The 23933-nt window shown below is 37.8% G+C and overlaps 1 protein-coding gene across 10 annotated transcripts in view; it reads left to right on the forward strand.

The window, feature by feature from the left end:
* The window catches only part of NCOA6 (nuclear receptor coactivator 6), an 87670-nt gene that overhangs the window by 33385 nt on the left and 30352 nt on the right, over positions 1–23933 (forward strand). For 6 of the 10 annotated variants that reach the window (XM_033094433.1, XM_033094432.1, XM_033094436.1 and 3 more), the window contains 6 exons: positions 2674–2955; positions 5832–5987; positions 11726–11848; positions 18347–18475; positions 19375–20223; positions 22286–22432. In XM_033094433.1, the coding sequence (XP_032950324.1) occupies positions 2721–2955; positions 5832–5987; positions 11726–11848; positions 18347–18475; positions 19375–20223; positions 22286–22432 (1639 nt within the window). In that variant the 5' untranslated portion in view covers positions 2674–2720. The remainder of the gene's footprint in view (positions 1–2673; positions 2956–5831; positions 5988–11725; positions 11849–18346; positions 18476–19374; positions 20224–22285; positions 22433–23933) is intronic. The other 4 variants (XM_033094439.1, XM_033094440.1, XM_033094437.1 and 1 more) reach the window with 4 other exon arrangements.

Below are 23933 nucleotides of genomic sequence, written 5' to 3' on the forward strand. Positions count from 1 at the left end.
TGTAATGGTTTGGTTTTTTTTCCTATATTTATTTATAACAGAGGAATTTTTTTCCGCTTAGATTTGTTTTTGGAAAGCCTTTATTCTTGAAGTTTAGTGCCTATTTAAAAAAAGAAAAGTTAAACAGTTTTTAAAATTTGATACATTTTTCCCATTTATTCACGTAATATAACCATATTACAGCATACTTAATTTTGTTTCCCTACTGACTTATAGCACATTGGGAAATAGGAAAAGAAAATTCACCAGCGATCTTACCAACCTAGCACAATTTCGTTTGCATTTTAGTGGCTTTATTTTCAGTCCTTTTTTCTTATCCATATTTTAAAAAAAGCAAAACATAGTTGTAATTGTAGTTTACGAGGTATGATTGAAAAATACAGTGAATGTTTACATAAAAAAATTAATTACAGTAAAAGACACATTAATCCCCCTCAGAATACTCCCCCTCGCTTCAAACACACTTTCCCCTTCATTCTTGCCACTTTCTGAAGCAGTTCTGGAAGTCCTCTTTCGTGAATGTCTTTACTTCATCCTCCATCATGAAAATGCTCCATGTCACACATTGCTTCTGGTACAGCAATTTCTATCAATTAAAAACAATATGTTGGGCCGCCTGGTGGCTCAGGTGGTTGGAACGCCATGTTCCTAATGCCGAGGTCGCCAGTTCAATTCCCATATGGGCCAGTGAGCTGCGCCCTCTGCAGCTAAGATTGTGAACAACGACTCTCCCTGGAGCTGGGTTGCCTTGAACAGTGCCAGAGGTTGGCGTGAGCTACCGTGGGCTACCTTGGGCTGCCATGTGCTGCCATGAGCGGCTGGTGGCCAACGTTAGTGGCTGGCAGCCAGTGTGAGCGGCCGGCGAGAACTGCTGTGAGCTGCTGTGAGTGGCTGACCGACAACTGGTGACCGACTGCCTCAGCCGGGGTAGCGCAAGGTTCATAATACCAGCATGGGCCAGGGAGCTGTGTCCTACACAACTAGACTGAGAAACAACGGTTTGAACTGGAGTGGGGGGGAGGCGGGGAGGCGGAAGAAGGGGGAAAAAAACAAACAGTACCTTGTGTCCTCATCCACCTTATTCACCGGATCTGGCATCATGCGACTTTTGACTCTTCCACAAAGTCAAAATGACCATGAAAGGAAAACGTTTTGTATGGATTCAGGACATCGAGGCAGCCATGACAGTGCAACTAAAGACACTCATGAAAGAGGACTTCTAGAACTGCTTCAGAAAGTGGCAAGAATGATGGGATAAGTGTGTTTGAAGCGAGGGGGAAGTATTTTGAAAGGGATTAATGGCAATGAGTCTTTTACTGTAATACTTTTTTTTTTTTAATTTAAACATTTACCTTATTTTTTGATCTCACCTCCTATATAAGGAATTTTCTTTAATTAGAAGATTTGTATGCAGTTCTTATGTTTCTATGCCATTCTTAACACAAATGCTGAAAATTAATGTTTATTCATTCGTCTTTGGGTTAAGAATGTGATCTTCAATCTCAGAGCTAATGGAGGAAATGGACATATAGTGTGATCTTTAATACGTGCACTCTTCAGTAGGCAACATAACTGAAAAAAGCAGAAAATGTGACTTCTTTAGATTTAAAAGTTAAAATGTAATTTAGTTCTGCCCTAGACACAGTTCTTTGCCACTATAAACACGTGTTAACCATTTATTTTCCGTTCATAAAAATACTTTAAAAATTTTTTGTTTTGTTTCTGAATCATTATTTTCAGCCATACCACTATTTTAATAACCCTTTAAAGGTTGTTTAAATGGTACTCATCAAAGATTAGGATTTTAGGGGGTGACCGGATGGCTCGGTTAGAGCGCCTGCTCTGAACAACAGGGTTGCTGATTCAATTCTCACATGGGCCAGTGAGCTGCACCCTCCACAACTAGATGGAAGGTAACGAGCTGCCACTGAGCTTCCGTAGGGGCAGCCTGATGGCTCAGTTAGTTAGAGCGTGAGCTCTCAACAAGGTTGCCAGTTCAGTTCCCACATGGGATGATGGGCTGTGCCCCCTGCAACTAAAGATTGAAAACGGCCACTGGACGTGGAGCTGAGCTGTGCCCTCCAGAGCTAGACTGAAGGACAACAATTTGAGTTGGAACTGATGTTTCCCAGTATTCCCCAATTAAAAAAAAAAGACTAGGATTTTAGGTAATCCTCCAGATGCCTTTAATTGGGTCAAGTTGTGCTTTGCAGATTAGAGAAAAAGAAGAGCTTTAGAGGTTTTGGCTCCTCTGAAACTTTTGTCAGGATTGGAGTGAGGGGAGCTTCGGGGAGCCCCTTGCTCTGTGGGGTCAACCAAAGGCTTATATAAATTAATTCTCAGAAACTACCTGTTTTATTTTCTTGTAATCTCTTGTTTTAACTTCCTCCCCATATTCTAGGCTTACAAAAAGGTAGCATATAACATAATATAAATAAACATTATAACGTAATAAAAGGAGTTTTATTTAAACTGGTGTATTTTTATTTTAGTACCTTTAAGAACTAATTATTATAGAATATTCTAATGAAAAATAGTTTATCCTCTCTAATTTCTTAATTTTTGTGGTACTTCCTTATTACTTGGCAGATAAATCAATTTTCACAGAACTATGGATTATACATTATTGATTGTATAGTTATGCATTGTGATGCTTTTTCTGTCTTTTCACAGGTTTTCTTATTGTCCACTTGGCATATGCTTCTGGAATAATATTCACCATGGTTTTGGATGACCTTCCAAACTTAGAAGACATCTATACTTCCTTGTGTTCATCAACAGTGGAAGACTCAGAGATGGATTTTGACTCTGGACTAGAAGATGATGACACAAAAAGTGATAGTATTTTGGAGGATTCCACAATCTTTGTGGCCTTCAAAGGAAATATAGATGATAAAGACTTCAAATGGAAATTGGACACAATATTGGAGAATGTGCCCAATTTGTTACACATGGGTAATTTGCTTTATTTTTTTAGTCTTGTTACACTTTTTGAAGTTTTTGCCCTTCTATGGTTATCTTGAGTTTTACACAGTAAAACTTTGCTATACTGGGTTGAAAGATTGATTTTAATTGCAGATTTGGAATTTTAGGATTTTTATTTTAATAAAAATGCTGTTGTGTTTCTTTGAAGTACATGGAACTGAGTATAATAAAATATTGTTTAACATAATAATCCTTAATCCACTCTAGTGGAGAGGAATACTTCTGAAGACCCAAATATATTTATTGGTTTTAACTCTCTGGTCTTGTGTTCCCTTACCTGTAAAATGAAGAGGTTAAACTGGATCTTTAAGGTCTCTTGAAGCTTACAAAAAATCTTTTTACTTTATGATTCTACTTCAGACATGCTTGAAATTTGTTCTCTTAAATTTTAGATCATATTTTACTAACCAACAGCCTGCTGAATCTAGCCCGCAGCCATATGTTATAGCCCATTTTCATCTTTTTTGTTTTAATGTTTGAATTTCATTGCCAGTGCTTTAAAAATTGAGATATTTTACCTAAAAACCCAGATTTTGGATTTGTCTTTAAAAATGGGAAGATCTGATAACACTGAGCTCTCTCTCTGTCCCAGATGGTGCTGAGTATCAGCTGCCACTGAAGCAGGCCCTCTCACCTCACTACAGCTTCCATCTGACCTTTACACAGTTAGATTACCTGTCTTGGTCTTGTGGGCATTTGTGTCTTTGTACCTTGGTGTAGATGTTCTCCATCTTTTCTCGTTAGCACAGTTATCTACTCCCTTCAGGCATAGTGCAAAGCCTAGATTTTATCCTTCTGTAAAATCTTGATCTGATCAGGTACTCATTAGTAGCTCTTTTAGGTTTGGGGTTTTTTTCTTTGAGATTTGGTATCAGGAGGGAAGCTGTCATTTTTTCCAAGGGCATTTTTACTGTGTTTTGTAAAACTTCTTTATAGTTATGGGTTATTTAGCATAATACTAGAAAATTTTACGTGTTAAAGTTGCAGTTATCACCCTCATGGTCACTATAATCAGCCATAGTATATCATATCATGAGGGCCTGAAATTGTTCATTGCTCTTAATTATCCACATTTTTCATGGTTCTAAAGTGCTAAATCTGTTTATTTATTGCTTTTAAATAAATTACCAAACCCAGACTTATGGTGTTATCAGATTATATTCTTGGTCCAAAAGTATTTTAAGTCAAATCTTCTCGCATGTGATGGAAGTTTAAAACACTTGATAAAATGCAACTATGTTGTAGACAAGGATTTTTCTGCAACCGTATCACAAGTAGCTAATACCATAAGCATAGCTGATGCCTGTCTAGATCATGTACAGGATTCCAGTACTCTTCAGATTGGTTAGGAACCCTGTAGTGCCTGGATCCCAAGCTCCCTGCCTTTAATGTGTGGAGGTTTAAGTGTCATGGAAAGGAAATGAACCTGTGAATCAGAGCTGGATTTTAATACCGTCTCTGATGCTGCTAGGTAGCCACGGGATTCTGCGCCAGTCACCTAGTCTTACTGGGGCTTCAGTTTACTCACCTGTGAAATAGACTTGGACTAAATATTGCCTAATCCTTTCAAAATTTCTGTGATTGTATTATCTCGCTGCTCTTAGCAAATGGTGGTCTCTTTTCCCCACCTTAGAATAAGTGAACTCCCATGTCTGGACAAGTTAACTTTCAATGTATAAGGGTATTGGAGTTGGAAGGGGCTTTAGGCAACATGTAGACACTTTCTCCTATCTATGAATATTTCTTATTTTGAGAACAGCTATGCTTAAATGACCCTTTTCTTAATATTGGAATGTATAACTGAATAGAGGATACAAAAGATTCAATTTAGCTGAGTTTTAACAAAAAGGGAAATTATTTTGTCTGGGGTTGCTGGGAAAAAAGGTTTTTTTTATCAGCTAACTGGACCTGGGATTTGCTTTCCATCTGTAAAGTATAATTACAAACAACATCGCCTCCTCAATTAGTTAACTTTTATATCCTCTTTTAAAAACATTATCCTAGCTGAGGCTTAGTTGTCAAGTTTGTTGTTTTCCCTCGTTTGATGTGCTTCAGTGGAAATTCCGCTTTTGTTTAAAGTAGGTAAAGATTTAAAAATCAAAGACACAATTAAGACTTAAGCCCTCCTTAAACTGAAGCATTTAGAGGACTTTGGAAGAAATGTGTGCTCACGGTCTCTATAATTACCTTCCAGAGGGCTACTCAGTGAATATTTACATATGAGTATTAAAATTTCAAATATTTTATTTGAAGAGGTAAAATTGCTTAACCTTTTGTAAATAAATCTATTTTCCTTTTCAGTGCTCTTTCCTAAAATAAGCTGCAGATTCCCTACATTTGGCATATCTGCTGATTATATTTTTATAGAATTTTACTTGAGATTTGAGACTTAAATGTTCTCAGCTTCTCAGTTCACATACGTTGAACTGATTCCAGAAGTAGACATTATTCTATTGATTTAAATTTATTTCTCCCTCTTCTCTCTTATATTCCTTACTCCATCTTACTGCTTTCCATTTATTCAGTGCCTACAGTGTATCACGGCCTGTGCTCGGTTTTGGCATATATTATCTCATTTAGCACCCACAATCTCATGAAGTAGATTTTTCATGGTTTTAGAAAAGAGAAAGGTAAGTTTCTGAAAGGTAAATAACTTGTTCATGACCACCCAGGTGCTAAGTGGGAAGGGTGGGATTCAATTTGAAGTCTTTCTAGCGCCAAAGCCTAAGCTTCTCAGCTATTCCAAACTGGTGCTCTGCCTTGTGCTTTTACTTTATTGTTGTTGTTTGTTTCATGTCTTCTAGTGGCTAAAAGATTACTAATATTCTCTTTGTTTCACAACCAAGAATCCAGCAAGCTAAAGGTACAAAAGGTGGAGCCCTGGAACAGCGTGCGTGTGACATTCAACATCCCCCGGGAAGCAGCGGAGCGGCTACGGATCCTGGCTCAGAGCAACAACCAGCAGCTTCGGGATCTGGGGATTCTCTCCGTTCAGATTGAAGGTGCCCATCTGGACCCAAATCATAACAACATTAGAATGTAGCATGATTTTCTGTGCTGCTTTGTCTGTTCCTCTCCTTTTCCGTTTCAGAATGCCTAGTAATTATGTAACCACTGTGGCATCTTAGGATAAAGAAGAATTGAGGCTCTGGTTGAGTCCTGATGTTTCAGCATCTGTAGCCTCAGACTCCATTCTCTTGGCTGATTTTGGCTGTTAGTCCGTCAGACTTTGGCACCTTCACCAGGAACTGATTTGTCTTTTAAAGACTATCTAATTTCAATTGCTTCTCCACCAAATAAGCCTTAGTTTTTATTTCTTTATTCATCTAACAGATTAGGAGGCCCTGAACGATTCTTTTATAGCAGTATTCATTTTTCAAATAGTTGGCCGGAGTGATCTTCTCAAAATGAAAATATGCTATACACACACACACACACACACACACACACACACACACACAGTTTAAAACCTTTCTGTGGCTTGCTATTGTCACAGTATAAAGACCAAACTCTTTATCATGACCTCAGGCTTTTCATGGTCTGACCTCTACCTTTTTCATTCAGCCTAATCTTGTACAACTCTCCTCCTTGCTGTCTGTGTCCAGCCTTCTTTTGGTTCCTTGAATATGCATTTCTTCCTCCTGCCACAGGTCCTTTGCATTGATGTCTTCTCTATATGGGATATTGTCCCCTACCATTTTCCCTCCCTTTGTTAACACCTGCTCAGCCTTCAAGTATCAGCTTAAATCTTCTTGAGGATGTATTTTCTGAACTCCTTGACTAAGTCAGAGTCCTTTATTATGTGTGCTCACAAAAGTCTGGGTTTTTCCTCTCAGATTATTTTCCTCACATTTTCATTAGAGCAATTATTTGATTATTGTTTTGTTCCCCGTTAGAGTGCAAGCTCCAGTAGGGCAAGGACCACGTTTTGTTTTGCTCACTGTTGTATTTCTGCTTGGCCTGTATATGTTAGGTTCTTTAATAAGCATGTTGAATGAAAGCAAGGCAAATGCATATATAATAGGATTACTTAGCTTCAGCACTCGGAAATAAATGATAAATAAAATATGGTCCTTGCTGTTACGAACTCAAAAGGAGTTCACGATCTTGTTGAGAGAGACAAACTTGTGAGAGATATAAGTACCAAGTGTGGGGGAGCACAAAGAAGGTTCTATCTTGGGGTGTCCAGTGAATTAAAAGCCTCTCTTCCCCTCCTGTGTTAATGCAAGCCTTCCCTTCCACTGGTAGGCTAAGCCCTTCTGACCCTGTGCTTGCTTAGAACCTAAATGTTCCACAGAACCTCAGCAGCTGAGGTCAACATTTGTGTATAGGAGTGAGACACATTTTGTACAGTTAGGACTGTAGGTTGCTGTGCCCCAGAAGGGGCAATACCAACAAAGATTATTTAGAGAGGGTTATAAGTAGATTGAGAAATGGGGTAAATTCCATTATTCGATAAACAAGGGAATAATGGCTTAAATAATAGTGTATTTTGAAAAATGTTTGATTGTCCAAAAGGATTCAGTAAAGTAAAATTAATTCACAGTAATTTGTTGGATGTAGTATGAACTTTTGGGAAGAGTGGAAGTCTAACAACTATTGGATATAATAACACTGTATAGACGCTTTATACTTTATAAGCACATAAGCACATTTGTTCTTTATAAGTAAACACATACGCAGTCTTAAAAACCCCAAACATTTTGTAGTTTCTGTTACCTATTTACCTAAGTTTAAAGGGCTTTGGAACCTTACGTGGTAGTGTTTTCCATGGGAGAAAGGAAATACCAGTTTCTTCTGTTAGTCAGACATACTTCCTATTAGTTCTTAATAGGGTATACTGGCTCCCATTTATTGTTATAGCGTAAATTAAAACATAAGTACCAGCAAAGAGACAATATAGGTAACATCTTTCAAGAAATTAAGAAATTCGCATAATATGGCAATGATTATCACATTACCGAAATGATTTTCACATTACCTAACGTTTAGGTAACACATGTGTCCCAGGTGATCTCCTTTTCTCTCTCCACACTCCCTGGAAATTGAGGCAGGAATGAAAGCGGTGGCAGCAGCTGTTGCTTTTATGGAACTGGTGATGGGTTGTTGCCTTTGTAAGTTGTAAGAGGAGGTGTTGCCACTGTCATGGTGTCTGCTACAGGGGTGGAGGGACAGGTTGTTCCCCCAACAGTCTGTTCTCCATTGGAAGATACTCCCTATACCCTCCCTTTTTTGAGTTTTGGCCATGGAGTTGGGGAGACATCTTTTTTGAAGGCATTTTGTGACCCCTTTATAAATTCATGGTGATTTAAAGCAGTCTACAAAATTTTTTCTGTAAAGGGTCAGAGAGTAAATTTTTTTGACTTTGTCACAATAACTCAACTTTACTGTTGTAGCACAGAAACAGCCATAGGCAATGTGTAAATGAATGAATGTGGCTGTGTTCCAATAACACTTTATTTAAATAAACAGGCAGCAGGCTAGATTTGGCCTGCAGGCTGTAGTTGACCCCTAACTTGCAAATTTGGGAGCCAGTAGTGCTCTCCACATGTTTTTTTGACAACAGCTTATATGCAGTGGGCAAATGGGTGAATAGCAATATAATGTGGAAATTGTGTTTATTCGTATGATTGTTCCTACACAGGGGACGCTGGGATAGTAGGAATAGAATGTAATTATAAGGGGAAAAAAGCCTTTAGTTCAGCTGCTGCATCTGTGGGAGTTCCTACAGCTTTATTTTAAGAAAATTAAGAATCAGAGCTTACAGTCAACTTCCCCAGAAGTGCACCCTCAGCATTGCATGGCTCTCGGCTGTGACAAGTTGCACTTCCTCTTGTGCCCACCTTGATGGCAGTCCAGTGGCTCAGAGCACCACTACACCTGCATTATCTCAGCACCTTTAACCAAACATTTCCACTCTAGTTTTTTGGGGTATGTTGCCTCCACCAATTTTTGTTTTTATTAGAGCTCTGGTCACTGAGCTGCATGGGTTTTGAATTTGCCCCAACAATGTTTTTCCCATAAAACCTATTATTTTTCAATGTGAGATTTTATAGAACCTGAGGTTTTCTAGGAATGCATTTATCATATTAGAAAAATGCCTATAATTCTTTGTAAGGTTGTGATAAGATGACAATTCATCATATATTCAGTAAATAGCTAATGAGTGCCTCCCATGTACCAGGTACTGTTCTATGTATAAAGAATATAATTGGGGTGGCCATATAATTTATTTATCATCTACATTAGGATACTTGAGAGTAAAAGAGGATGCTATTAATAACTATCCTGGGACAACAGATACAAAGGAACTAGGGCAGACTCGTGGTTACTTACCCTCATACAAGTATGGTAATGGGGGGTGCAGACAAGAAAACAAGTGAATGAACAAGTAATTACATGGGATGTGCTCTGAAGAAATAACAAGATGTTCCGATAAGAGTAACCTAACCTTGGATATGATGGTTGGAGGAGGCCTTGCTGGGCATGTGACACTTAAGATTACATGAAAATTGAGAAGAGTGCAGGAGAACTGTTCTAGGCAGAGGGAACAACGTGTGCAAAGTTCTTGAGGTGAGAAGCAGATTTGTGTGCCTAAGAAACTAAAAAAAGGCCACTAAGGCGGAATCCTTTTTATGTAAGAAGAAAATGGTGTGAGTTGAGGTTAGAGAGGTAGGCAAGAGCCGCTTCTGGGCTGCACAAGCCATGTGTGTATGCTGAGTACCGGGAATGTGGCTAGTCCAAATTGACCTCTGCTGTAAGTGCAAAATCCTTACTGGAGTCCGAAGCCCTAGCTCCCCACAAAAAGGATGTAAAGTATCTCAATAATTTTTATATTAATTGTATGTTGAAATAATACATTTGATATATTGGGTTAATAAAATATATTACAATTTCAACAGTTTCTTTCTGGCTTTTTAGTGCAGCTTCTAGAAAATTTTATATCACATGTGTCTTTCTTTTGAACAGCACTAGCCTAGATAGATAATTTAATAGAGAGGCCTTATATATCCCACTAGGGAGTTTGGCTTTTATTTCTGAAGCAGTGGGCAGCAATAGTTTTAAGCAGAGAAGTGACATGATCTGACATAATATTCTTTCTGCTTAGAATATCTTAGCAAGTTTGGTATGTTGATAGTTCTTTCCCTTTGGTGGAAACCCTCAAGATCTGTTTTTTCTCTTTTACTCCTGACTTTCATGGGCAGCTTAGAGCATCTTGTAGCCCCTGCTGATTGGTCCCTTATTGGTAGGATATTTGTTCCCTATGACCAACCTACCTGCCTGGTTAAAACAGAAAGCTAATATAGAACAATGACAAGACAGAGGAAACTGTTGTGCTCTCATTAGCTTCCCTCTTTACCATCTGGCTCTGTAAACCATGACCCCATGGTAAGGAAGCAGCACACCGGTGAATGCAGCCTTTCAACTCCTCAGCCACAGGCTAGCTATACTTTTACTTGTCCACAAGGTGGTGCTGTCCTCCAGAGTAACAGTAGTGGAAATTTTGAATCAAAGGCAGGCATTATTCCAAAATTTGTTTCAAAGACTTAATTTTATCATTAGATCAAATAAGATTTAAATTGCTTGTAAGTTTAGGATCTACTCAATTGGAACACTTCTGGTGACATTACCTACCAGGCTATTGTGAGGTTTAAATGAGATAAAATTTTATAAGCATTATAAATCCTATACAAATGTTGGTCTAATCATCAGATGTCAGAGGTAGATTAGTAGCAATCTATCTAGTCTTTTTTTTTTCCTGTTACAGTTGACATACAATATTAGTTTCAGGTATGCAACATAGTGATTAGATATTTAACTTAATAAGTGATCACCTGATATATATCTAGTACCTATCTGACACCATACATAGTTATTACAATATTATTGACTATATTAACTATGCTATACTTTGCATCCCCATGACTATTTTTATAACTGCCAATTTGTATTTCTGAATTCCTTCACCTTTTCCCCATCCTCCCAACCCCCCTACCATCTGGCAACCCATCAATTTGTTCTCTAATAATTAGTTTGTATCTATAAATTTGTTTCTGTTTGTTCATTTATTTTGTTTTGTAGACTCCACATATAAGTGAAATCATATGGTATTTGCCTTTCTCTGTCTGACTTATTTCACTTAGCATAGTACCCTCTAGGTCAATCTGTGTTGTCTCAAATAGCAAGATTTCATTCATTTTTATGGCTGAGTAACATTTCATTGTATATGTGTACATATCTTCTTTATCCATTCATCTATCAGTGGACACTTAACAACCTAGCTACTCTTCGTTGCATGAATTTCTCTGCTGGATATCTGTTTATATTGCAATTTTTGAAAGGGAAATGGTATTTTGCTCACAGACGTTAGTGTCCCTGTACCATTTTCTTCCTACACGCGCACACACACACACACGCACGCGCGCGTACTCTTGGTGAGCTGGTTGAAAACAAATGTTCAGTTTTCCAAGCTCTCTGCTAATATGACACATCATTAATGATTGCCCATCTGCTGTGTTGTGAAAATGGGTTATGTTCTCATGCTTTATGTTAGTAAACCTGATCAGATGAGGTTGAAGAAAGACCCATATAATATTGTAGCCACCCTTTTTGTGATGAGAAACTTACCATAATTCTTCAAACACACAGAAAACTCTAATTCATAGTATACCTATTTTTAAACAAAATTTGCATCTTATTCCAATGATGTCCTTTTTTATAACCTGAATGTCATTTCCAGGGGAAGGTGCTATCAACCTGGCTTTGGCTCAGAACCGAAGCCAAGATGTGAGACTGAATGGACCCATGGGAGCTGGAAATTCAGTTAGGATGGAGGCGGGATTTCCCATGGCAGGTGGTCCAGGTGAGATCTCCCATCAATTGTATGACATTTTATTAGTTTCCTTTTTTGGCTTTATTTGCTAATGTATGATCATTTGGGTCCTGCAGCATAGTCAGGGGTTCCTGGCATATCTTTTTACTAGTTCAGGAAATCAAGACATGAATCACTCTTAGGAGGTTGGAGTCACAGAGCACGAAGCATATCGTCTTTACAGTCTTAAGTTCTTGCTATATGACAGGACCTATGTATGCTAAGTGTTGGAAATAGGAATGAATAAAATATTTTCTACACTCAGGATGTTTATAGTATAATGGAGAATGTAGCTTTCTAACTCCTGTTTTCTCTAAGGCTGAGAATCTATGAGCTAAGAGTTCTTGCATGCTTATATGGGATCTGTAAAAGTATGTAGGAGAATATGTGTTTTTATGTATTTAAAACTTGAGAGAGTTATAAATTATTTGCTACCTTTTCTAGTAATCCCGAAATTTCTTCTTTAGAGGTTGAATTCAACATTCTGTGAATCACAGAATATTGGAGTTGATTTAAAGCTGAGGAAGCTGTGGAGCTCACAGAAAGGAAGCAATTTGCCCAGGGTCAAGTAGCAGTGGGCTAATATTGCAGATCTAATTCCCAGTTTAGTGTTCTTTTCAGTACTCTCGTGGCTTTCAAACATTTTCTGCTGCAGGATCTTTTATTCACATAAACCAGAAAAGCACAGCTGCTGTGGTTGAAGCAGGGTAAGCAGCTGAAACTATACCCGATCATTCACCTCCACCTACCACAGCAGCTCTTGAAGAAATGCAGCAGAATGGAGAAGCTCAATTTCTAAAGCCATTGTTCTGAACAGTAGCCAAAGACTTGGCCACGTAGAATAGGAACTAGGTTTTTATCCTGGCACTACCATTTAGTGGTTACCTCAAGCTAGTCACTGTACCTCTCCAAGCAACAGTTTGTTCACCTATAAAAAGAGATAATAGTGCCTGTAATCTTTTGTGTTCATGCTTAAAGGTGGATAAGCTCTGAGCCGTGTAGCAAACATTTACTGAGTTCCTGTTATATGTCAGGACCTGTGCTGTTGGGCTATTGTGGAGTACCATATAGTAGATGTAAAATAATACCCAGACTGATATTAGGGAGTCAGTCGATGTAGTTCTCCACAGAAGTCTGAGCATTTGGTGTTAAGGCAGCTTGATGAGAGATGATGAGCCAGGGCCACAAGAAAAGTGGAAAGAGCCTAGCCAAGTTGCATATAGTTAGTGAAAGAATGAATTGACCTAGGATGAGACTCAGAAAATCTGGTTTCTGGTCTCAATTCCTGGCCAAAAGACTTCATATTTACTGGCCTTAGTCACCTATAAACATTTTTATGTCCTAGAAACAGTGCTATAGATCCCTTCCAGCCTTAAAATGTGAAAACTCCATTAAAATGATATCAGTACACTAATTGCAAGCTCTCCTTGTATCTGACAAATAGCAGACATATTTACCAAGCATCTCTCAGAAGTGAGCGTAAATTATAGCAATACATATAGTTCGTTACCAACCTAGGAAACTTAGAAGCTTTAGGTTGAAATTAGGTTAGATTGGTATTTAATGAAGAGTCACTGATTATGATAATATATACAATATAAAGTTTCAGGTATAATTAGTTAGTAATGGTCTGTGGTCACAGAAACATTTTAATCCCTAGGTATCTTTCTTTACTGCCAAGCATAATTTAGGAATGTTTTTCTCTGTTGTCCATGGAGGAGGTGGATGCAGATAAATTTAGTATTAGGTTAAACTAACCAGAGAACTCTTTCTAGGGAAAGAGACCTTAGCTACCCTCCAGAACAACAATAAGTGACTGGAATTGTGTATCTAGAATGTCTTAGATTATAAATATTTCTTAGCACTACTTGCTTTTCAATGTTGACAACAGAAAGTTGACTGATAAGCAGAAGTCTTCTGTAATTAAAACCAAATCCATAGCCTGTATTTTTCATAGCCTTTTAGAATCCCAAGATCAGCGAAGATGCCGTAGTAGGCTTTTAGTTATGGTTTCTCAGCCTCATCAACTGTTGATGCCTTGGGCCGGTAATTTTCTGTGGGGAGCTTTCCTGTGCATTGTGGGATGTTTAGCAGCATCCCTGGCCTCAACCTACCAGATGCCAGTAGCACCATCACCCCGAACCCTCAGTTGTACCAACAAAAACTGTCTCCAGAAATTGCCAAATGTCCCCTGGGGGACAAAATTCTGTCCCCCACAAAGTTGTGAACCATGGATCTAGTCCAGATCCCCACCTACTGTTGGGATGTATTTTATAGTATCACTACTGAGCTTGTAGTAGGCATGTGTTTGAACATTTCTGAGGATAGGCAGCTGATTGTAGACTAAGAAAACCTGCTTCTTCTTACCTCCTAAGAACTTAACTGTCTGGTTGCCATTTTGAAAAATTACCATCTTTGAAAAACAAATCCAGTTTTCAACAGATAAAAACATTTACCTAACTGCCCCCTTCAGCTACAAAATACCTAAAAATGCTGGATAAAAGTTTTACATTTAATGTACAGTTGAGCTTGTAAGAAAGTAAGGAAATTCTCTGGGGCAAGAGAGAAGTCAAGAACATTTAGATAGCAGTAACCAAATGAGGAGGTTCTGCAGGGGACAAGGGATTTGAGTTTTAATGGCCAGGTAGGGATAAAATACGAAGCCTTGCCTTGGGTCCACATAAAGAAGGAAATTATAATTCAGAATCACTTATGAAGCCAGAATTTTCAGTGAAAGATAGATTAGAAATTTTTACCCTCTGGCACAGGGAGACAAGTACAAAACTTGTCTCTTGGCCTGGGTTCTCAGTTGGGCAGGGTTCTCAGCGAGGCAGGGGAAATGGTGGGTTTGGGGAATTGTCTTCTCTACTCATGCATGTTGGACATTTAATATATTATCGAAATGACTCAGGAACAGCCAAGTGAAGTCATTAAGTGGTCCTAGACTGGTAATAATTATTGAAGTTCTGGAGGGGCACATTTTCAACCCAAACCATTGCAGATTTCTCATAGTGAAAGCCTACTATAAAATGAACTTATACTCCAAACTTATAAAATTGGGGACTCTAGATAATAGGAATATCAAGGTGTTTAAAATTATGAAAATCCTAAGAAGTGAACAAGACACTTTCAAAACATAAAGAGAATTTGCGGGGTGGGGGGGGGAGGAACACAACTTACAGAAATTTAAAACTTATTGAAGCAAATAACTTACTCAGCAAATTAGATGTAGCTGAAATGGAAGGTAAACTTGAAGAAATTACCCAGAATGCAGCAGAGAAAAAATAAGGAGGTGGAAATAAGAAACATGAAGGATAAAATGAAAAAGTTTAACATAAGTCTGAAAAGAGCTCCAGAAGAAGATAAAGAAATTGAGGAGGGTCAGTAGTCAAAGAGAATGGCTGAAATTTTTCCAGAATTGCTGAAAGAAATGAGTCCTCAGATTCAGAAGCCCAGTAATCCTGAGCACTACAAATAAAAATAAATCAACATCTGGACACAAAACTGTAAAACTGCAGAACATGAAAAACAAATAGAATATTAAAAGCAATTCAACATAAATTACCAGTTATTTGCAAAGGAAAGATTATCAGACCCTTAGCTAACTTCTCAACAGCAGCACTGAAAGGAAGCCAGAAAACATTAGAATAACATTTTCAAAGTGATGAGAAAATTATTGACAGCCTAGAATTTTAAACCGAGCTGTACTATCGAGTCGTGTGAAATAAAGACCTTTTCAAAGAGACTAAGAGAATTTACCATTAACAGACCCTTGCTAATTGAACTGCTCAAGGATGTACTTCAGGAAGAAGGAAATTGAACCTAAGATGGAAGAAATAAGAGCTAAGAAGGAATGGTGAGCTAAATAATTGGTAAACATGGGTAAATATTTCTAAATAAGCATTGACTTATTTAGTATAATGATGATATATATTATCTTTAGACTTTAAATCAGATGTCTGTTGACATTTTAAAGATATCACTAAAATAATAGAAATAGAATGTGTAACTTCCAAACTACTAGTGGAGGGGTAATAGGGAAGGGCATAATGAAAAAAATCAATCCAATAAAATTCAGGAAAAATAGGAAAACAGCATAGAAAAAAACGGGTAAAAACTAGTGGTATCATAAAATGATAAACCACAATATACCAGTAATTAACAATAAAGGCAAATGAGCACTGATAAAAAGTAATTAATCAAATTCAGTAATAAAATCAGATTTAGCTGTGTGCACTTTACAGAAAACAAACTACAAGGACTCAGTACATAGTTAAAGCATAGAAAAAAAAATAATCTAAGTGAATATTAACCAAGAAAAGGGGTTATAACTTTTTATCAGATAAAACAGGCTTTAAGATAAAAGGCTTTACAGAGGATAAATAGGGCCACTGTATGATGTTAAAGGAATAATTCACCAGGAAGAATAATTAAACTTTTATGTTCTTAATAACTTAGCCTCAAAATATGTGAGGCAAAATGGACAAAATTATATAGAGCTGCACTAATTCAATGATTCTTAATCTTTTCAAGCATAAATGGAACATTTATATAAACTGACCATGTATTATTCCAAAAGCAAGTTTCAGTAAATACCAAATATTGATATCACATAAATCATGTTCTTTGACCCATAGTGCAATAAGTCAAGTCAGTGACCAAAAAAAAGAGAAAGCTAAGATATTCCACATTTTTAGAAATTAAAAAATACATGCTAAATACCCAATGATTTTTAAAAAATCAATCATGAGGAACAGAAAATAATTAGAATGGAATGAGACTAGCACATAGCAAAATTTATGGCCAATACAGCATTTAGAAGAAAATTGAAGCCTTCGGATACTTATGTTAAAGCAGAACATCAACTGAAAATTAAACTATATGTCTGATTTAAGAATTAAGAGAAAAGACTTAAAGAAAACACTTAAGAGAAAAAAAACAGAGTAGTAATTTCGGCGGAAGGAAATAATAAAGATAAGAGCAAAGATAAGTTAAGTATGAATTTTTAAAAGCCAGTAGAATGAAGCAGCAAAACCAAAAGATGTTTTTTTGAGGGGCAGCCAGTTGGCTCAGTTGGTCAGAGAGCAGTGCTCATAACACCAGTGTTGCCGGTTCGATTTCCACATGGGCCAGTGAGCTGCGCCCTCCACAGCTAGATTGAAAACAACGACTTGACATGGAGCTGATGGGTCCTGGAAAGACACACTGTTCCCCTATGAAAATTAAAAACAAAAAACAAAGCTGTTTCTTTGAAAAGATAACCAAAATTGATGAACCTGGTAAAAACAAAGAGAAACAAGAGAAGCACACAGGCAATGAAAAGAATGGGGGAAAAATGTACACTTTAAAAGAGTGTATTTTAAAGTAAGTGAATTATATTTTAATTTTTAAAAAGAATGGAAAAAAGGGTATCTCCCATAAATAACTTTATGCTAATAAATTTTAAAGTGTTGACAAATTATCAATTTTCTTTGGTTAAAATATAATTTAGCTAAAACTGACTTAATAAGACAGAAAACTTGAAAATGTATAACTACTTAAGAAATTAAAATAATTAAAAATCTGCCTGCCTATAAATCAATTAGTACAACCCATAGGCCCAGCTGATTTTACAGGTAAGTTTTACTAAGTATTTAAAGAACAGATGTATGTATTCTTCCAGAGCATAGAAAAAGAGGAAAAGATGCTTTCCAGCTTATTTTGAAGTTATTTTAATCTTTATGCCAAAATTAAAGTGGGACAGAAAGAGGGGATAATTATAGGCAATTTTTACTTATGAACATAGATGCTAAAATCCTAAAAAGTCTGACAGTATCAGAAATTAGAAAGTTATCTAGAGGAGTTCTGAAACTGCTCATTGCAGTATAAATTGGTATAACCACTTTTGAGGGCAGTTTACCAATATCCAGTAAAACTGAAGATGTTTATACTTCAACACCTAGCAGTTATGTAGTCTAAAGACACTGTCACATGTCCACAAGAACACATGACATTGCAAAATTCTAAGAATGAAAAGTTATGGTGGGGCAGGGACGGAGGGACGTAATATTCATCAACAGGAGAATGATGTGTGGGTTCCATAAAATGGAGCACTATTATAGCAGTCAAGATGGATAGATCCCCCAAAATACTAAGTGAAAAAGGAAACTGAAGAATACATACAGCGTGGTGCCACTTTTATAAAGAGTAAGAACATTTAGAAAATGCAATGTAGTTTACCTACATATGTGGAAAAGATAACTAAAACATGGATGGAACTGTTAACCCCAATTCTAAGAAGGGAATGGAATGAGACAGGGAAGGAGTAGGGGGCTTCTGATGTATATACATAAGTATCTGACGGAGATAGGGCAGATGCTTGGGTATATACAAGGTAGACAATGGTACAGAAATTTTCCATACTTTTTTATATTCTTGAAATAGTTCTTTAAAAACAAACATTGTGCCAATTTCAGTACTCTATTCTAGGGATTTTTTTTTTTCCTTTAGGATTAATAAGAATGACCAGCCCTGCCACTGTTATGATACCCGAGGGTGGAAATGTGTCATCTTCCATGATGGCACAAGGCCCCAATTCAGAGCTACAGCCCAGAACTCCTCGTCCTGCTTCTCAGTCAGGTAAAGACTTCCAGTTTTTTTAGAATCAAAGAGGCTGGAACTCCCTGCACAGATTATTACAAAATTTAGCTGCCTCTGATGCAATTCCTAATTGCCCAGCTTAAATGCTACCTTCTTTAAAATCTGCCCTATTTTTCTTTAAGCTAAAAGTCATCATTTCCTTCTCAGAATTTCTCATTATTCTCTTACCAGTTATACCGCAACATTCCTAAAAATGCATTCCTTGGTCTGCTAAATCTTGCAAGATACTCCATGACAGAGTTCTAAATGGTGAAGTAAATTTGGTAAATGCATCATACTTTACCCTCCCTCCTGGAGATTCAAAATTAACATATTGGAGAAGTTTTATGGTGAAGAAACCTGTCAAAAGTCATTAGGTCCAGTGTTTCCCAAACCTAACTGACTCTGTTTTGTGTTGTTGTTTTCTTTCTTTTTTTTAAATTAAAGTTTATTGGGGTGACAATTGTTAGTAAAGTTATATAGATTTCAGGTGTACAGTTCTGTAATACATTATCTATGTCTCACATTGTATGTTCACCACCCAGAGTCAGTTCTCTTTCCATCACCATATATTAGACCCCGTTTACCCTCTTCTAGAGCTCCTATCTACCCATGCCATCTGGTAACCCCTAAACTATTTTCTATGTCTGTGAGTTTTTCGAAAATACCATATTTTTTTTGGCTCTTATATCCAGTTTTGAATCATAGACTCTTTTTAGACAAGATTTATCTTTCTGTCATCTTGGTACATTGCTTTGCATATAGAAGATGCTCATAAACATTTCATTGAATGGACCAGTGGATTTTACTCTATATTTGCAGAATCACCAAGAGTACTACTGCTCTAGGATCTAGGTTGCAATAAGTAAATCATGACCTTGTTTACTGTCTTTAAACAGATGCAATGGATCCACTCCTCTCTGGGCTCCATATACAGCAACAAAGTCATCCCTCAGGATCTTTAGCTCCCCCACACCACCCAATGCAGCCTGTCCCTGTGAATAGACAAATGAACCCCGCTAATTTTCCCCAGCTGCAGCAGCAGCATCAACAGCAGCAGCAGCAGCAGCAACAGTTGCAGGCAAGACCCCCACAGCAACATCAGCAGCAACAGCCACAGGGAATTCGACCCCAGTTTACTGCCCCAACTCAGGTGCCTGTTCCTCCAGGCTGGAACCAGCTGCCTTCCGGAGCCCTTCAGCCTCCTCCAGCCCAGGCTTCTCTGGGCACAATGACTGCAAACCAAGGGTGGAAGAAGGCTCCCTTGCCTGGCCCAATGCAACAGCAACTCCAGGCAAGACCATCCTTAGCCACGGTACAGACACCTTCCCACCCTCCCCCTCCATATCCCTTTGGCAGCCAGCAAGCCTCACAAGCCCATACAAACTTTCCTCAGATGAGCAACCCAGGCCAGTTCACAGCTCCTCAGATGAAGAGCTTGCAGGGAGGGCCCTCCAGGGTTCCAACCCCCCTGCAGCAGCCCCACCTCACCAACAAGTCTCCTGCCTCCTCACCCTCCTCCTTCCAGCAGGGATCCCCTGCATCTTCCCCAACGGTTAACCAAACTCAGCAGCAGATGGGACCAAGGCCACCTCAAAATAACCCACTTCCCCAGGGATTTCAGCAGCCCGTCAGCTCTCCAGGTCGGAATCCTATGGTTCAACAGGGAAACGGGCCACCTAACTTCATGGTGATGCAGCAGCAACCACCAAACCAGGGGCCACAGAGTTTACATCCAGGCCTAGGAGGTGAGGAACACTGAAGCTATTTGTGTTGGTAAATTTACTGGAGATAGATCTTAGTAGAACTTCAATTTTTAAATTTAATGGAGGGAGTGAAATAAGGATGTAATTATTTGGTTTTGTGGATATAGTGATGACATTTGATATAAATTACTAAACTTGATAAATTATTAACTTGATACATTTATACAGTATCTTACTGGTTACATTTAAGCTAGCCCTCTGGATAAAAACGCAGGTAAAATTCAATATAGAGATGCTCATTTTGTTTTTCAAATTATTTTTGTCTGATCTTGTACTAGTAAATTAAAATGTCCAGAAGAAACATGCATTTTATTAACAACCTAAACTGCTCAGCTGTTGAAAAAACTAAGATTATGCAATAGAGCAAAAATGAAAAGATAAGTACAGGGTTTTATTGGGGAAAAGGCCCTTCAAGTTTTCAGTTTTGATAATCCTAGTAAAATAGCATGGTATTTGTTAAATTTGATTAAAGTATTAAAGGGGAGTAAGTTCAGAAATCATTGACTTTTATAGTTTTATAATGCCAATGCCTGCTCCTTAGAGAGGGAATTCCACCAGTTATACCTAAAGGAGATTTATTTATTTATTTTGTAAGGTGCCTCTTGTATGAAGAAAAAGCAATGGAGCTTAATGTGTGAGAGGTAAAACGATTACAGTAAAACTTATTCATCTCCATGTTTATTATTTATTCTTATTAATCATTGATCTAGTGCACATGAATGTGCTTGGAGCTTTTCAGTCAGGTGTAAAGAGTGTCAGTAATGCTGTCATCTGATAAACACACCCCCCACCAAAAGACACCCATTGCCTACCCAGAAAAAAACCCTTGCATCTTTAGTGCAACATAGCAAAGGCATGTTCCCATGGTTTCTGGTGAAATTAAGTTGCTCATCAGTCTTTTCACTCTCTTGTAATTAATTTTACTGACATGCAGGCTTTAATATTTGAATCCTAAGAAGTTTTTAGAAATGCAAGAATGTTTCAGCTCCAAACTTCCCTGTTCTTGGCCTCTAGTCCTGGATCAGTGGAAGCTGAGTAGTCCCTCCTGCAAATGTGATTACTGATTTAATTACAACGGAAGCATGTAAATGGGGACTTGTCGCTGCTAAAGAAAGGACAAATGCATATTTGTCTACAAAGTGTGTTTCAGGACATTGAAAATTTGGCCCTTAAAAAAAAAATGGACTAATACAAAAAAATTTAAGTGAGCTTTAGGTCTTGATGCTTTCATAGAGCAGATAATGTGCTCACCTAGGTGATCTGGCCACATCCAGGCCTACGTTGTAAACTGAGTGGGTTCTGAGTCTCCTTATTACAGATTCGTTTTCTGAAATTAAACCTTCCTAGAAAAGGAAGTAATACTTTAGTGAGATTCCATCAGAGGATGGCTTTTGGTACCATAGCTGTCAGAATTGCAGCAAACTTTGTGAGGGGAAGATGTAATGATAAATTTTATATAGCCTCACTTTGAAGCTCCTATGAATTGTTTCTAATCTCCTGTCTCTTCCAAGGAGACAAGCACGATACTGGGGGGAAATTTTCTGCAAAGGAGATTGTCATCCATTTCCCTCAATGGAAAAAAAACACCCACCTATCTATGCTTAATATCAGGACCCAACCAGCTTTTTGTTTTATAGTATTTCTTACCAATTTGTCGGTAATATGAGGGAATTTAGTGTATTCCATTGGTACCTGTGTTAAAGTATGTAAAATTTGGGGTCCGCTGTATTACAGAGGAAAGTGAGCTCTACACCCTGCTGTGACGTGGCCTCAGATCACACTTAGGGAGCAGATTGCCATCTTCTCCTTGGCATGTTCTAAGTGTAAATTTTTCAGTATTTATTTTTCATTTTGACAATGCTCATGTAAGAGATTGTGTTGATTTTTTTAACCATCTTTCCCAACCTTATTAAAGATCCTACCAGTGTGACAGAGAGCTAAGCCAGTGGAGGCTTCATGCAGCTCATCCTTCCTTATTCATTCCACATCTAAGCAAGAGTATAAATTTGCTAGGTAACTGCCTTACTCGTTGTTTTCTATTAAGGAATGCCTAAACGCCTCCCACCTGGCTTCTCAGCAGGACAGGCCAATCCGAACTTTATGCAAGGTCAGGTGCCTTCGACCACAACCGCCACCCCTGGGAATTCAGGAGCCCCTCAGCTGCAAGCAAATCAAAATGTCCAGCATGCAGGTTTGTTTTCTGTGATTTATTCAGCAAGCATTTAATGAGTATTGTGCGGTAGATACTGTGATAAGCAACAAGGGTAACCATAAATCCTGGTCCCTCCCCTTAATTTCAAACCCATAAATACAAATTATTCTTTCAAGGCAGTAATAGATATGAGTATATCGAAAATAGGTAAAATGTCTCAAGAACCTAGAAATACCTAAGGCAAGGAGATGAAACTTGAGTTAGAGCAGGGGTCAGCAATTTTTTTTTCCTGAAGAGGACCAGATAGTAAATATTTCAGGCTTTGCAACTACTTTAATTCTGCTGTAGTGCAAAAGTAGCAGAGACAATATATAAATGAATGAGCATGGCAGTTTTGCAAACACTGTTTACTTACAAACTGGCAGTGGTCCTGGCTGGGCCCATGGGCCATTGTTTGCCTGTCCCTGAGTTAGTAAAAGGTGTTTGTGGTAGAGAAAACTGTAGGTACAAAAGCATGGAGGCACATGGCATTTTGGACAACTGCAACCTTAAAAATCTCTGTATAGTACATATAGCTTTATTTATGCTGAGTGTCTGAATTCTGGTTTACACTGTGGTGTTTGAAGACCAGACTTCAGTCAGTACAGATTTAATGTCAACAGTGTATTGTATATAAGAACTTTCGGAGGAGAAATAGGGTGGAGTAGAATGGCTGAAAAGTATTTGTAAAGCAGTATTGTGTAAGCCCAGACTTCGTGTTTCTGGTGGCTTGGGTACCACATGACTAATCCTGTTACCCTTTCTCATTCAGGCAGTTAGGACTGAGGTAAGCCAAGTATTTTCTGAATTCCCATCCCCGCTTGGAGTTAATTTACTTCTATGATTCTAGTTTTAATTGTAAATCACTAAGGAATGAGAAAAGTCCTAACTTACACAGTTCATGCTACCTCTTAAAGGGTAAAAGAAGGGTAGGGCAAATTGTTTGCCTTTCTCTATCGGCTAGTGCAAAACTGCATTCCTAAGCTATGTAAATTTATGTTTTAAAACAGTGGTAAAATCATTCGTAATTCCTCCACACAAACACTACTATTTTGTATTTTTATATGGTGGCTTCCACATGCATATGTTGTTTTCATTTCCTCTTTTGTCCCATCTAAGATATGCCTATTCTTCCTGTTATTTTCTATTCTCTTACGTACTTTATTTATCTTGTTAGCTTTTACTTCTTCCTGTAAAAATACTTACTTGCCTATTTGTTATTGTCTCTTGCCAACTAGAGGTCCAAGAGGTCAAGGATTTGATCTATCTTGTTTATTGATATTACCTCAGCATCAAAAGTGCCTCGTACATATAAGTACTCAATAAATAATTATTAATTGAATGAATATACACTGGCATATTCAATGTATATAGTATGTACACTGAGCATGGAGTTCAAGTTAAGAGTTTGTAAGACTGATTTAGAAAATCTTCCTTGAGTTTCAAGAAAACTCTGGATAGTGTGAACAAGGGACAGTTTGTCCCCTGCCTCTCTGGCTGG

The sequence above is a fragment of the Rhinolophus ferrumequinum genome, chromosome 23 (assembly GCF_004115265.2).
Source record: "Rhinolophus ferrumequinum isolate MPI-CBG mRhiFer1 chromosome 23, mRhiFer1_v1.p, whole genome shotgun sequence".
Lineage (NCBI taxonomy): Eukaryota > Metazoa > Chordata > Mammalia > Chiroptera > Rhinolophidae > Rhinolophus > Rhinolophus ferrumequinum.